The following is an 11,785-nucleotide window of genomic DNA, read 5'->3' as shown; positions in this document are numbered from 1 at the left end:
CTTTCACACCGGGCAAAGAGTTCAATTAGCTGAAGTTTTAAATGTTTCACTCATCGTTCACACAGTTTTTTCCCCCATCTATTTTCAAAATGGTTTTTTTTTCAACTACGAATTCCAAAGCTAATGTTGTCAGAAATATGAAAAAATGGTGGTGAAAAAATGTCTATAGGCTACATAAACAGTGCAAAAATAATCTCAGTTCACAAACCACATAATTTGAATGACACAGACTGTGAGTGAATGCGAAGAAATGAGGAGGGCACAGTGCTGGCGGTTAGAACTGGAAACAGGAAGCGTTACTTCATTATTTAGTTGATATTTTGTACATATTATCAAAAATTTCAATCCTCCCCCCCCCCCCCCCCCCCATAAAGAGCAATAGAACCTATTAACAATGACATACTAAATAATAACAACAACAACAACAACAACAACAACAACAATAATAATAATAATAATAATAATAATAATAATAATAATAATAATAATAATAATAATAATAGTTAGCCTATAACTCCCAGGTATATTTCCTTTGTATTAAACGTGTGTCTTAATTGGATTTTTTTTCGCGCATTACAATAACTTTGCTTGGTTCTCCAACTTAGTTTTGCAGTTTTTTCAGTACTCAGCACGTTAATTAACGATGCAAAGCAGGAAACAATACTTCGATAATCCAACATGAGTGCTCTCCCGGGCTTTGTTATTCTAATATCCTGCTTCTGACAAAAGCTTGAGAAGCAGAAAATCACGATTTTAATCTGCATTTATTAATCTTTTTTTCGTGTGTTTATTTATTTATTTTACTTTTAAAGAAAGTATGCCATGAAGGTGTCTTTATTAATTTATTCTTGAAAAAAAGTATCCCTCGCATTAATGTAGGCAAACTTTTAAAATATAGTTTGTTTGGAGAGGTTTTTTGGTCATAGTTCAGCCATCTTCCAAACCAAGGCATGCTTTTTATTTTATTTATTTATTTTTTATTATGATTTTGTTTTTTTATCTGAGAACTTCCAAAGCTCAGCAAACTCAGAAAATAAAACGCATCGAGTATCGGAAACATGCATTAAATTTTCATTTTAGAGAAAAAGAGAGGAGAACAGGGACACCGAGTGCTTTTCGATTGGAGATGACTCAAAACAGATCGATGATTTAAACCTCGCGGTATTTTAGCCCCTTTTATGAAACAGCCAACCCACTGATAAACTATTGTGGGGTTTTTTTAATGATTTGTGCAGCCTTCTTTTTCATGCGTGTTATTACACACGAACAAGCACGATTCATTTCCCCCCTAAAGTTTTGACTGCAAGAGTCAAAGCCACGTCGCAACAACGGCCTGAATTGTAATAAGAACTGAAGATAATATAATCATCCCGAGCCCGCAACGTGACGCACAAACAGAGCATTTCTAAGAGCAGATCTATTTTTTTAAATATATAAATATGAGTAATTTTCCTGGTGGAAAAAAATATGGCATTGCAGTAAAAGGACCTGTTGCTTGTGTTGATGCTCCACGGCGAGTTTATCGTAGCCTACTGAATATTTTCTCCCCATGGCATCAGAGTCACTTTTTACTCTAATAGCATATTCCTGCGGGGACTTTTTGGATGTAGTTTTACTGCGCTGGATGTATAGTTTCACTCTAAATATTTCTTTAGGATTAATGCAGCTATTTGGATTCTGTTTTGCAACAACCAACCTTTGAAAAGAGGCCAGAGGTCATCCTTCATCCTGAGATTTCTGCGCTTGAAGAGTATGAAGAGTCCTGGAATCCGAGCTGTTGCACAGCGTTTCCCTCCTCCTCTGATCCGAGTCTCAGTCTGGATATGAAAGCTTTCTGCACCGGGCTGGACTGCAGATTGCTGCTCAGGGAGTCTCCCCTGTTTACAGATGCATATTTCGCTCTTCACTTTGTTGACTCTGGCATGAAAGCTCCCACTCGCGCTGAACTGGCAAATCACATGAATGATTTAATGGCTGATATCAGCAATGGGGAAGAAGAGAGACCTCCATGTTTTTATGCATGGAGAGGAGTGAAATAAGGGAGAAGAGTACTCATAAAATATTGTTGACTTATAAAATAATAATAGACACAGCCTGTTTGAAGTTTTTCTTCATTCTACATTTGAGTAAATGTGATAAATCTAAAGTTTAAAATGCCCCGTAACATAGGAGTCAGCTTTTATGTACTCTATTATGTAATATAGGAGTCAGCTTTTATGTAAAGTATTATTACTAACAGAAGCTTGTGGTGTCCTTGGAAATCAAATACTTAAAGAGCTGCTCTAGCTTCGCTTTAGACATCTTAATTCTCCTGCTTTGAACAGTCTTTTCTTTTTTTATGTCTACTGTAAGTTTTACCACAATAAAGTCTCCTTAAAACCACCCTCCATTAAAGCTACAGCAATTAAACCCTACAGAACTTACATTATTGGATAGAATCAAATATTTGAAATTATATTTAAGGTGACACACAGGAATGAAAAAAAAAAGAGTCGGGCACATATATAATTTTGCTGAGAAACCAATAAAGTTCTTTTAAAATCTAGCTAGTAGGTTCATTTTAATTTTCTGCAATTTTAAATAGCTTCTATACATTTCCTCCTGAGAATGAACTTTCCCTAGATTTTCAGTGGTAATTACTATGATTTAAACAAAACATTTTTCTTTTCCTTTTACCTTAAATCTGAAGAGAAACTCAAAAACTGTTCTATACTCGGAGCAACGGCTGGACATAATAACACAAAAAGCAATAAGACTTCAACTATCTTGCCTGATGGTACAAGGCGAGGTTCACCACTCGATCTCTATATGAACACGTGTAAACCACAACAGGCCATCACTTTGAGCCGTGAGGTTTGGTAAAGACATTCAATCTCCACACAGGTTGTGTGCCCCCTCACCCCACCCCAACTGTAGCAGCTGGCTCAATCGCTCTCCTTCAGCCCTCTGATATGAAACTCTGTATCCGGTCAGGCGCTTTACGAGGATGTCGAGCCGTTTCAGGTCTCTCGGCCACGGCTAAATCCTACAGCCCCCTTTTATGGCAGGAGGATGGCAGCGAGAGGAAGGGGGCACTTGTTTCACCGACTGCGGTGATGGAAATGTAACCAAATACCAAAACTAGGGGTAAAAGGCGGAAGGGGAGCACATGCTGACTGACAGGTGCAGAGGTGGTCTGCTAAATGGAGCTCATTGGAGGGATGGCGATTTGTTCTGAAAGTGAGCATACCCACTAAGGCTTTAATTGAAACCTAAATCCATACATCATGCAGGCAGCAACACCTAACGAGGTGTGCTAGCAGTTCGTGTGTGTTCTTTAAATATGTATAGAGAAACCAACTGCATGCACAGTTATTAACACACAGTAAATGATGACACAAAAGACAGAATCACGATCATGGCGTATTTATTGTCAGAGAGCATTTGCCCTTGTTCCTTACAGGGGTGAAAGCCTTCTCTTTGTTTTGGTGCAGGCAAACCATGTGGAATTAAAGCATCGTGTTAACGAATCGAGACCCATCAGTGTAAAAGCAAAACGCAACAAGGCCTATTAACCGTCAAGTATCAGGGATCAAGTGAAAGTCGAGCAAAAATCGACATAACTGCTATGCTGCAGCTGCCGGATAAACTTTGATTCGTCCTGTTTTTATACACACTGACTGAAAATAAAATATTTCGTTTGATGATTTGATTTTTGCATTTGTACAATTTATACTCTACAGTATGTCAACATCAGTCATGTAAAAGAGAGATCAACTAGTGGGCCCCGTTATAAATAAATACAGAATATATATATAAAGTACACACACATTCAAATGATTACAACCTGATGTAATAATTCAGTGTGTTTTCTGTAATTCAGCTACCGCTTCCAGCTCATGTCCTGATATGAAGTCAGCACCGATCACATTCCCATCCAACTGAAGTAAGACACTAAAGGAGTATTGTGGTTAAAATGAGGGTCCCACAGCTGTCTTTGATGTCATGGGTTATCTATGAAATTAGCTGGCTGGAAATGTGAGGGGTAAAAAGGCCCGAGGTAGAGCGGCGCCCTCCTGATTACTGCTATACTTTTTACAAGTGAGTGCCAGCAGCAGCAGCATGGGCAGGTGCCAGAGGCTGCAAAAGAACAGCTTTCGGGCGCTGCTGCGGTCTCCCTTGTGGTAGAACCGGAAGGCCAGGTAGCTGATGTACAGGTTGATGGGTAAGGAGATGACGGGGAAGGTCCAGGTGGTGACATCCAGCACGGGCGCTAAAGTTGACAGACCGATCAGACCGAGGCTGTGCCGTAGGGCCACCCGCTTGCACATGGCAGGGTGGGTGACGGACATCATTCGATAGCCACCACGGGAGTAGTCTTCCCTCAAGTTCCAGCTGAGGGCGTTGAAGTGGGGAAACTGCCAGCTGTACAGGAAACCACCCAGCAACAAAGCACCTAGACGGAGTGATGGGGGGGGGGGGGGGGGGGGGGGGGGTGAGAGAGACATGAATGTTTAACTGATGCGGTGCTTATTTAATTCACACTCAGATTACTCAATTGTGGTCAAGGTGTAAAATAAAACCACCTATTTTTAATCTTAAAAAAGCAATAAGAGACAGTACTTCCGTGCACTTTATTAGGTACACCTAAATGTACTTCCAAAACACCGGGTGCTACTCCTGTCAGCTAAGAACCGGAAACTGAGACTACAGTTCAAACGGGCTCATCAAAACTGGACATCAGAAGACCGGAAAATGTTGCCTGGTCTGATGAGTCCCAATTACTGTTGTGACATTTAGATGATTGGGTCACAATTTGGAATGAAAGCATAAATCCGCCCTTATTTCAGCTAGACTGGTGGTAGCGGTGGTGTCATGGTGTGGGGATATTTGCTTGGCACACTTTGAACCCCTTTACTACTAAGTGAGAATAGTTTAAATGCTATGGCCTACCTTAGTATTATTGCTGAGCATGTCTAAAGGCCTAAAAGCAAAAATGGGTCCAAACCAGTACTGTATTATTTTTTAATGGCTTTTGCTTAAAATATATAAATAAATAAATAAATACAATTCTCATTTACAAGAAAACAAACATTCAGGCCTACGTCTAAAACAGAAACGAAGCTAACGGTTAATAAAAGAGAACAAAAGTGGTTTCTTTTTCTGCTTAGAGGCAGCTTTTCTCATAAGTATTATTCCATTTCGTCATAATTAGTGAGTCAAACCAGAAGAAGAAGTGCACAAACTGACAGGAAGGGAAAATACTTGATCTAATTCCCTCGCCACAAGACTTTGTTTTAGCGGCAGTGGCTTGTATTTTACATCCTGCACAAGTGTTTAAAAAAATAAAAATAAAAACATAAAAAAACAGACCTGTGGGTCTTTGTGCTTTCTCAGCACAAAACACAGTACAATACAAATTCTCTCTATGAGGTTAAGTCCCGTGATAAAAGAGAGCAACACACCTTTGGTATGACTATGAACGGAAATGAGTGCACTTTACTTTGAGAGGTCACGTAACCCCTTAAATAACTCTGGCCTATTTATTACTTCATGATGAATTACTTCAAACTAAAAGTAAAAAGACAGAAAAAACCCCAATAAGTAGAACAAATGTGAAGACGAACATTTCTAAGACAACAGAGCAGCAACATAACACCACATCTCACAAAGATGTCATAACCGAACACTTGATGTGTCACCAAACATGCTGAATAACCTGCTCGGGTTCCATCTTTCCAACATCTTCATTTAATACCGAATTCATTTGACACTTTGCATTTAAACTCCACACGAACAAAAGCACTAATAATGCTACAGGGGCCCTGGGCATTATGTAAATCGAGCTTTATGTGCTTTAAAATCAGGCCCGGTCTCACACTAAAATAAGTTAGCACAAGAGCACAGCCACATGATCAAATTACCTACTGCAACAAATAATTATTTTCATCAAGATTTATGTAGTTCATGTAATGTTATTAGTATTATGAAGGAAAACTAGCAAAAAGCTATATTTCAGAAGCTCAAATCTGTTGTTTTGGGGCATTCTGGTTTAAATGGATGTAAGTGAAGCTATAATTTTGTCACGACTAAAAAACTTAGAAGACGGCAGTCCGGGAAGCCATGTCTGTGTACTGTATATGCAGCCTTTTTTCCTACAGACTGGCTGAAGACACGAAACAGCACGCGCCTTTAGTTTGGAATAACATGCTGGGTTTGTATCGCATCACAGTTTGGCACGAGTGAAAAGTGAACAGTGACGTTATGACAGTAATACTGAGGCGCAGTATGGGTTTCATTGTGCAGTAAGCCTGCAATTAATCTTTTAATAATTCCTCGATTAATTATTTAGTTATATCAAATGTCCCATAATGGGGGGGGGGGGGGGGGGGGGGGGGGGGGGGGCATTATACTTGAGATGTTTTCAAATGACTTGTTCCATCCTGTTCAGCTGTCTAAAACCAGAACATATTTGATTTACAATGATATAGAACAGAGATCTGCAGTAAATCGAAATCACATTTGAAGAGCTGTGTGTGCAGCAGATATTTGGCATCTGTGTTTGATAAATCTATTCAAGCTGCAGGTTTTCCTACAACTAACTTTAAAATGTCTACACTAGTATCAAAAATACAGATGCGACCTTTGACCTCGACTAAGTGACGGGATCAGAAGACTCGCTTATGCTGTTAGAGCATGTCGGACGACAAATCAATACGTGATGAAATATCTGCAGAGAGGAGTGGTCTCTACCAGGCTTGCAACGTGTCCCTTCATTCGGGGACATAACAGTGTAATTTTGAATATTACAACTATGTGAATCATATTTTCTGGGCTTCTTCTGGAGTCTCCAGATTTCACCCCAACTGAACACCTATGGGAAAGGTTGTAATAACAGCACCTTAAAAATGATAATATGGGTGTTATTTAAGAAGGGTAAATATGTAAGAAGCTCAGAACAGTACAATGCTACATTCATACCTGGCTCCAGACAACCTGTGGCCGCAGTCCAGCCCATCACAGGAGGTATCGCCCCCACAACGGCACCCACCCACGTGTTGGTGATGCTGAGTCTCTTGAGCGGTGTGTAGCAACAGGTGTAGAGAAAGATGTTGAGGGCGCCCAGGAAGCCTGTCAAGGGGTTTACTGCCAGCGTGAGCAGAGCGACTCCTGGCACTCCACAGGCCAGAGCAAAGGACACTGCGTGGAGGGGGCTGATATAAGGAAGGGAGACAAACAGAGAGGGAGTCAGCTATATCGACTATACAAAGCTCAGGTGAAAGCATGGGAACAGTGTGCTGATAATGTTTCCTAGGTCTTTCTAACAGACACCAGATAAGACAATAATAGCTTCAAATGTTCAGTACAGACACACGCAGACCCATGGGGGCCAGCAGTCAGCAGCCGAGCATGGCTGAGTCTCAAAACGGGAGGCATGGAGGACACTCATCTGATAAGAGTTTGTCAGGGATAAAAGTAGCGCCGCAAGATGAAGAGCATGTGCACGCACCAGAGATCAAAACTAGCTGAAGGAAACCACTGTGGCTCAGGCTTTTAGCTGGATGAAGGCTTCCTCCTCCTCTTCCTTCACCCCTCATCTTTAACTGAAAGCAGCGATGGCAACGTCTGGTTCAAATTCACCAGTAAATGCTTCATAAATTAAAGAGGGAGGAGATTAAAATCTTGACCAAACGCAGGCCTTTTTCTTCAGAAAGCAAACGGGGCTTTTATTTTGGTGGTGTGGCCATACAGGGGGATTGGAGCATTAATGTGATTAGTGGTGTTATGTCTTTTTTATGTGGGCTGAAATGGGGCCGTGCAGGCTGGCTTTGGGCAGCTGACAGCCTGGCTCTGGGCTGGCTCAGTGGGGGTCAGGGAAGGGAGTGCGTCACATGGCCTGAGGTGGGTTTAGTGTCCTTTGCTTACAGCTCGACACAGCCGCAGTCATAACGTCAGGCTCTTAATGTCAATACAGAAAGCCCAACAGGTTTCCTTTTGGTTAGACCACAATCAAGGTCATGGATCCAAATGTAAAACACCCATAAGGTTGAAGAAACAAGATGAATCTACTTAAAGCCCTGTAATCTGTGAAGCACTCAAACGGTCAGAGAGCGCAAAGTAAACTGTGGAAAGCAAACCTTCTCTATTCAAGCCTGACCAGAAATAAAGCGGCTTGAGGGACTGGTGTAAAACTGGAAACTGAATACAGATTTATGGAACCTTCTAAGACTCAACACCACTCACATATTACTAAAAACAGCCTACTGATCCACTGACATGAAATCTGCCACAAAAATCTCAAGAAAACATTCAAAACCTGTTTTTCTTACTCGTTTTGTTGAAATTTACACACAAAAACTGAATATTTAGTTGAAAAAGCACTGAGGGTGACTACACTTCAGTTACCTTGCATTTTACTAGCATTTAAATAAATGTAATACTGTATACTGTTCTGTAAATATGATTAAATTACTCAAAGTTTAGTTCACGTTACTGAAATAGTTGTTTGATAAAATCTGTTGGTAAAACTGAGATGCATTGATGGCTTTATAAAAGCTAGTAAGTATTGTTTGACGTCCTGGTCACTTGCTTGTCCAACAACACTTAAAACTATTGAAAACATTTCTAAAAGAAGTTTAAAAATACTTGACAAAAAACAGACTTCCCACCACCACTGTCATGTGTTAAAAAAACATAAATTACTGAACTTCAATAACTTAGTGAAACTTAAAAGAGTGTGTTTAATATATAAAGTTTTACACTCCCTTGCTCCACCACCACTAAAGCAGTTCATTAGGCATAAAGAAAGCTCAGACAGGACCACTCGAGCTTCAATCCGAGGAGACTTGTTTATACCCCACAGACGGACAGCATTTGGGCAGAACGTCCTCTCTGTTAAGGGAGGCCATCTGTGGAACAGTCTTCCTCAACCCATTAGAGAATGCTCTACACTCAATTTGTTTAAGGCAAAGGTTAAAAACTGGTTATGGACAAATCAAGTGTGTGATCATGTATGAGTTGTATAGTTTTAATGTTTTATTTGGGAACAGAATGGTGTGTATGTGTAAGTTTGGTGATGGAGTTTTTATTATGAATGAATGATGAATTTTTATGAATTATTATGTCTATTTTTTATGCTTAAGGACAACAGATGGAAATTAGCCCTTGGCTATAATCTGGTATCTTTGCATTCATGTAATTTTTTTTTACATTTATGTTCATTAACATGCACTGTCCTAAATAAATAAATAAATAAATAAATAAGTAGTCTCAGATCCATTAAAACTTTGAACTTTGAAACTCTGAAATCCCACTCTGACTTAAGTATGTGCTGATTTCCACACTGTAACCAACTCTGGTTGTAACAGTTGCAATCTGAATTGCTCTCCTTAGAGATACTCAAAATGATCTACTGCCTCACCACATCTGGAAGCCTCAAATTTGACAAGACCACAACTAAGAGAGGGTGACTGTCATTCACATTTCCAAAAAGAAAAAAAAAAGGTGGGAAAGATGATATACTAGTATTGTCCTGATGTAACACAACAAACTACATCCAACACTGACATCACACTAGGCGGAGCAGGTTTTGCAGTAAGGACAAACAAAGCTGGGTAACACAATTTAACTCATACAAAGCGCTTTCCTAAAGGCAACACAGAGATGTGTAAAATGTGGCTTCCTGATGGCTTGTTTGACAGGACAGTCCGGCCTGCAATCTGCTCTCTGTCTCCACACGAGATTGTATGTGTGAATGAGGAGAAGGGAGACGTGCTAGAAACAATGAGCAAGAGATGCAGCTATTTTGTGAATCTCAGAGACAGACGTACACCTCCTCTTGTCAAACGAAGGCTAAAAGCCAGAGAAGAGAGGCTGTGTTTAGACAGAGGGAGAGCACTTCCAATAACCACCTCAGCAGCACCAGTACACTTTTAAACAGCATGTCAATGGAGAATTCCTTAAACTGGGATGAGATAGCTGTGGTGTGGGTGAAGAACCAGTCATGGTACTAACAGAATCTTTAGTTAAACAAAAAAAAAAAAGATCGTGTGGACATTCAGTCTATATTTAGAGAGCTGCACATCAACAGGTTGCTTTATTTCTTGGGGAGCTGTTCATCCTGTAAGAATGAACGGCAAATGAGGCAATTTCCTGGCAATGATAATGGTTGAAGAAGACCTGTAGTCTGTTTGGGTTTATGCATCAGTGAAAATCCATGTGTTTGCCTGCTGCTTAAAGGTGCTAGTCTTTCAAAAGGGGCAAGCAGAGACCAGCATATCCAGTCACTGAGTAAGATTTGTAGGAGCGTGGCAATCCACATAGTTCACTGAGCACCAAAACAGAGGTTATCTGATATCTAAAGAGCAGAGGTAGCACAGTGAGGGTGGTTAGGTAACCTACACCTCATCTCAACCTCATCACCCTCCTTTCCAACCTGCTGACAAGTTCAAATTACACCTGACAGGTGGAGAGCAGAGGCTCATCAGTGCTGGCATGCATTTCTCTTCCTGGCAGCTAAGGTCTCTCTACATAACAGCTATTGCTCTGGTTCAACACCACAATAACTCAAAAAGGAAAGCTGGAACTGAAAGGTGTAAATTAATATGTGCTACTGTTTTATTTAAGCAGTAATCATCATATCGCCTGCAAGTGCGCAGAGGCTCTGACATCACAAGCTGCTAGATCACGTTTCACCCCAGGAAAAGTATCCAGCTAAGGCACAAGGTAAGGATCAGGTCAGTGAGCAAGAAAACAGTAACACACTTTGTCTTTCACCCAGTGAGATGTACAAGAGTTAGTCAGGGTGGCTGAGCAGCTGTCACACAGTGTCGCTGCACTAAACTCAACCCAAACTCGTGGTGAAGCTGGTGCACTTCACTCCTCATGTGCATTCTCTGGCAATTTGTTTTACAGTCTTTCTAAAAGGATAAAACGTACCGATGGTAGTTCTATACCAAATCAATCATACAGTGTTTAATATGCAGGAAGGAAAATATTACCTGATCTGTCCTCTGACGAGCGGACGGTTCTTTGTTCTGTTCATGTTGGAGTCAAAGGGCACCTCGAAGTACTGTGGAGACAGAAGAACAAGTGGGTTAGTGCAGGAAAGTGACAGTCAAGTTCCAGATACAAGACACCAGACAAGAAGAAACAAGGAGGAGCTGTCCTGTGAGACATTATCTTCTGTACGGCATGCAGCGGAGAATATTTATCAGTCTATGAAATGAGAACTTTTGCAAAATGTTTAAGGTAAATTCTTGCACACTTTCTACATTGCAATTCAAAAGATGCAGTTTGTCAAATTAAAATGAGTTTTCAATATATTGTTGAGATGCAAAGGTTGGGCTGAGACCCAGACAAACATGTTTTTATTTGTTTTTTAATTCAAACATTATGCAGATGCAAAAAGGAGAAAAAAAAAAGCCTAAACCCCATACTGGTTAAGCTTTCACAGAAATGTACATAATATAGTGTGCCTCATAGAGCAAACATGGGAGACTTTCACTGTTACTGCCAATGTCAGCCTTTCTACTGCAGCATAGGAACAGAACCGATATGATGGGACCCGCTTTATGTACGGTCATAGCAACTCTCTGAATCGAAAGCTCACACTGCATTTTAAGAGTAAATGGACTGGAGGTGGAAGGTGGAGGCAGTGAGCTAGCTGTTGGGTGGGAGGTGGTAGTGGTGGGAGTGTTCTGGGATACAACTATGTGAAAAACTACTTATACTCCCGTTTTATGATCTGCTCTGGAGGAGTAAGCTTCAAAGTGCTCCCATGAGATTGGCAATGTGTGACTAAAAC

General features: G+C 40.5%; 1 protein-coding gene across 1 annotated transcript in view; it reads right to left on the bottom strand.

Annotated features, from left to right (window-relative positions):
• Nucleotides 1-3,389: 3,389 nt before the first annotated feature.
• Nucleotides 3,390-11,785, bottom strand: part of cox10 (cytochrome c oxidase assembly factor heme A:farnesyltransferase COX10) — a 34,455-nt gene continuing 26,059 nt past the window's right edge. Inside the window, exons 5-7 of the mRNA XM_026178219.1 lie at nt 10,980-11,050; nt 6,961-7,193; nt 3,390-4,435 (exon numbers count right to left, since the gene is read on the bottom strand). Of these exons, the coding sequence (XP_026034004.1) occupies nt 4,002-4,435; nt 6,961-7,193; nt 10,980-11,050 (738 nt within the window). The 3' untranslated portion in view covers nt 3,390-4,001. The remainder of the gene's footprint in view (nt 4,436-6,960; nt 7,194-10,979; nt 11,051-11,785) is intronic.

This window comes from Astatotilapia calliptera, chromosome 8 (assembly GCF_900246225.1).
Source record: "Astatotilapia calliptera chromosome 8, fAstCal1.2, whole genome shotgun sequence".
Taxonomy (NCBI): Eukaryota; Metazoa; Chordata; class Actinopteri; order Cichliformes; family Cichlidae; genus Astatotilapia; species Astatotilapia calliptera.
Note: the sequence above shows the minus strand (reverse complement) of the source record. Positions and strands in the feature narration are given on the sequence as shown.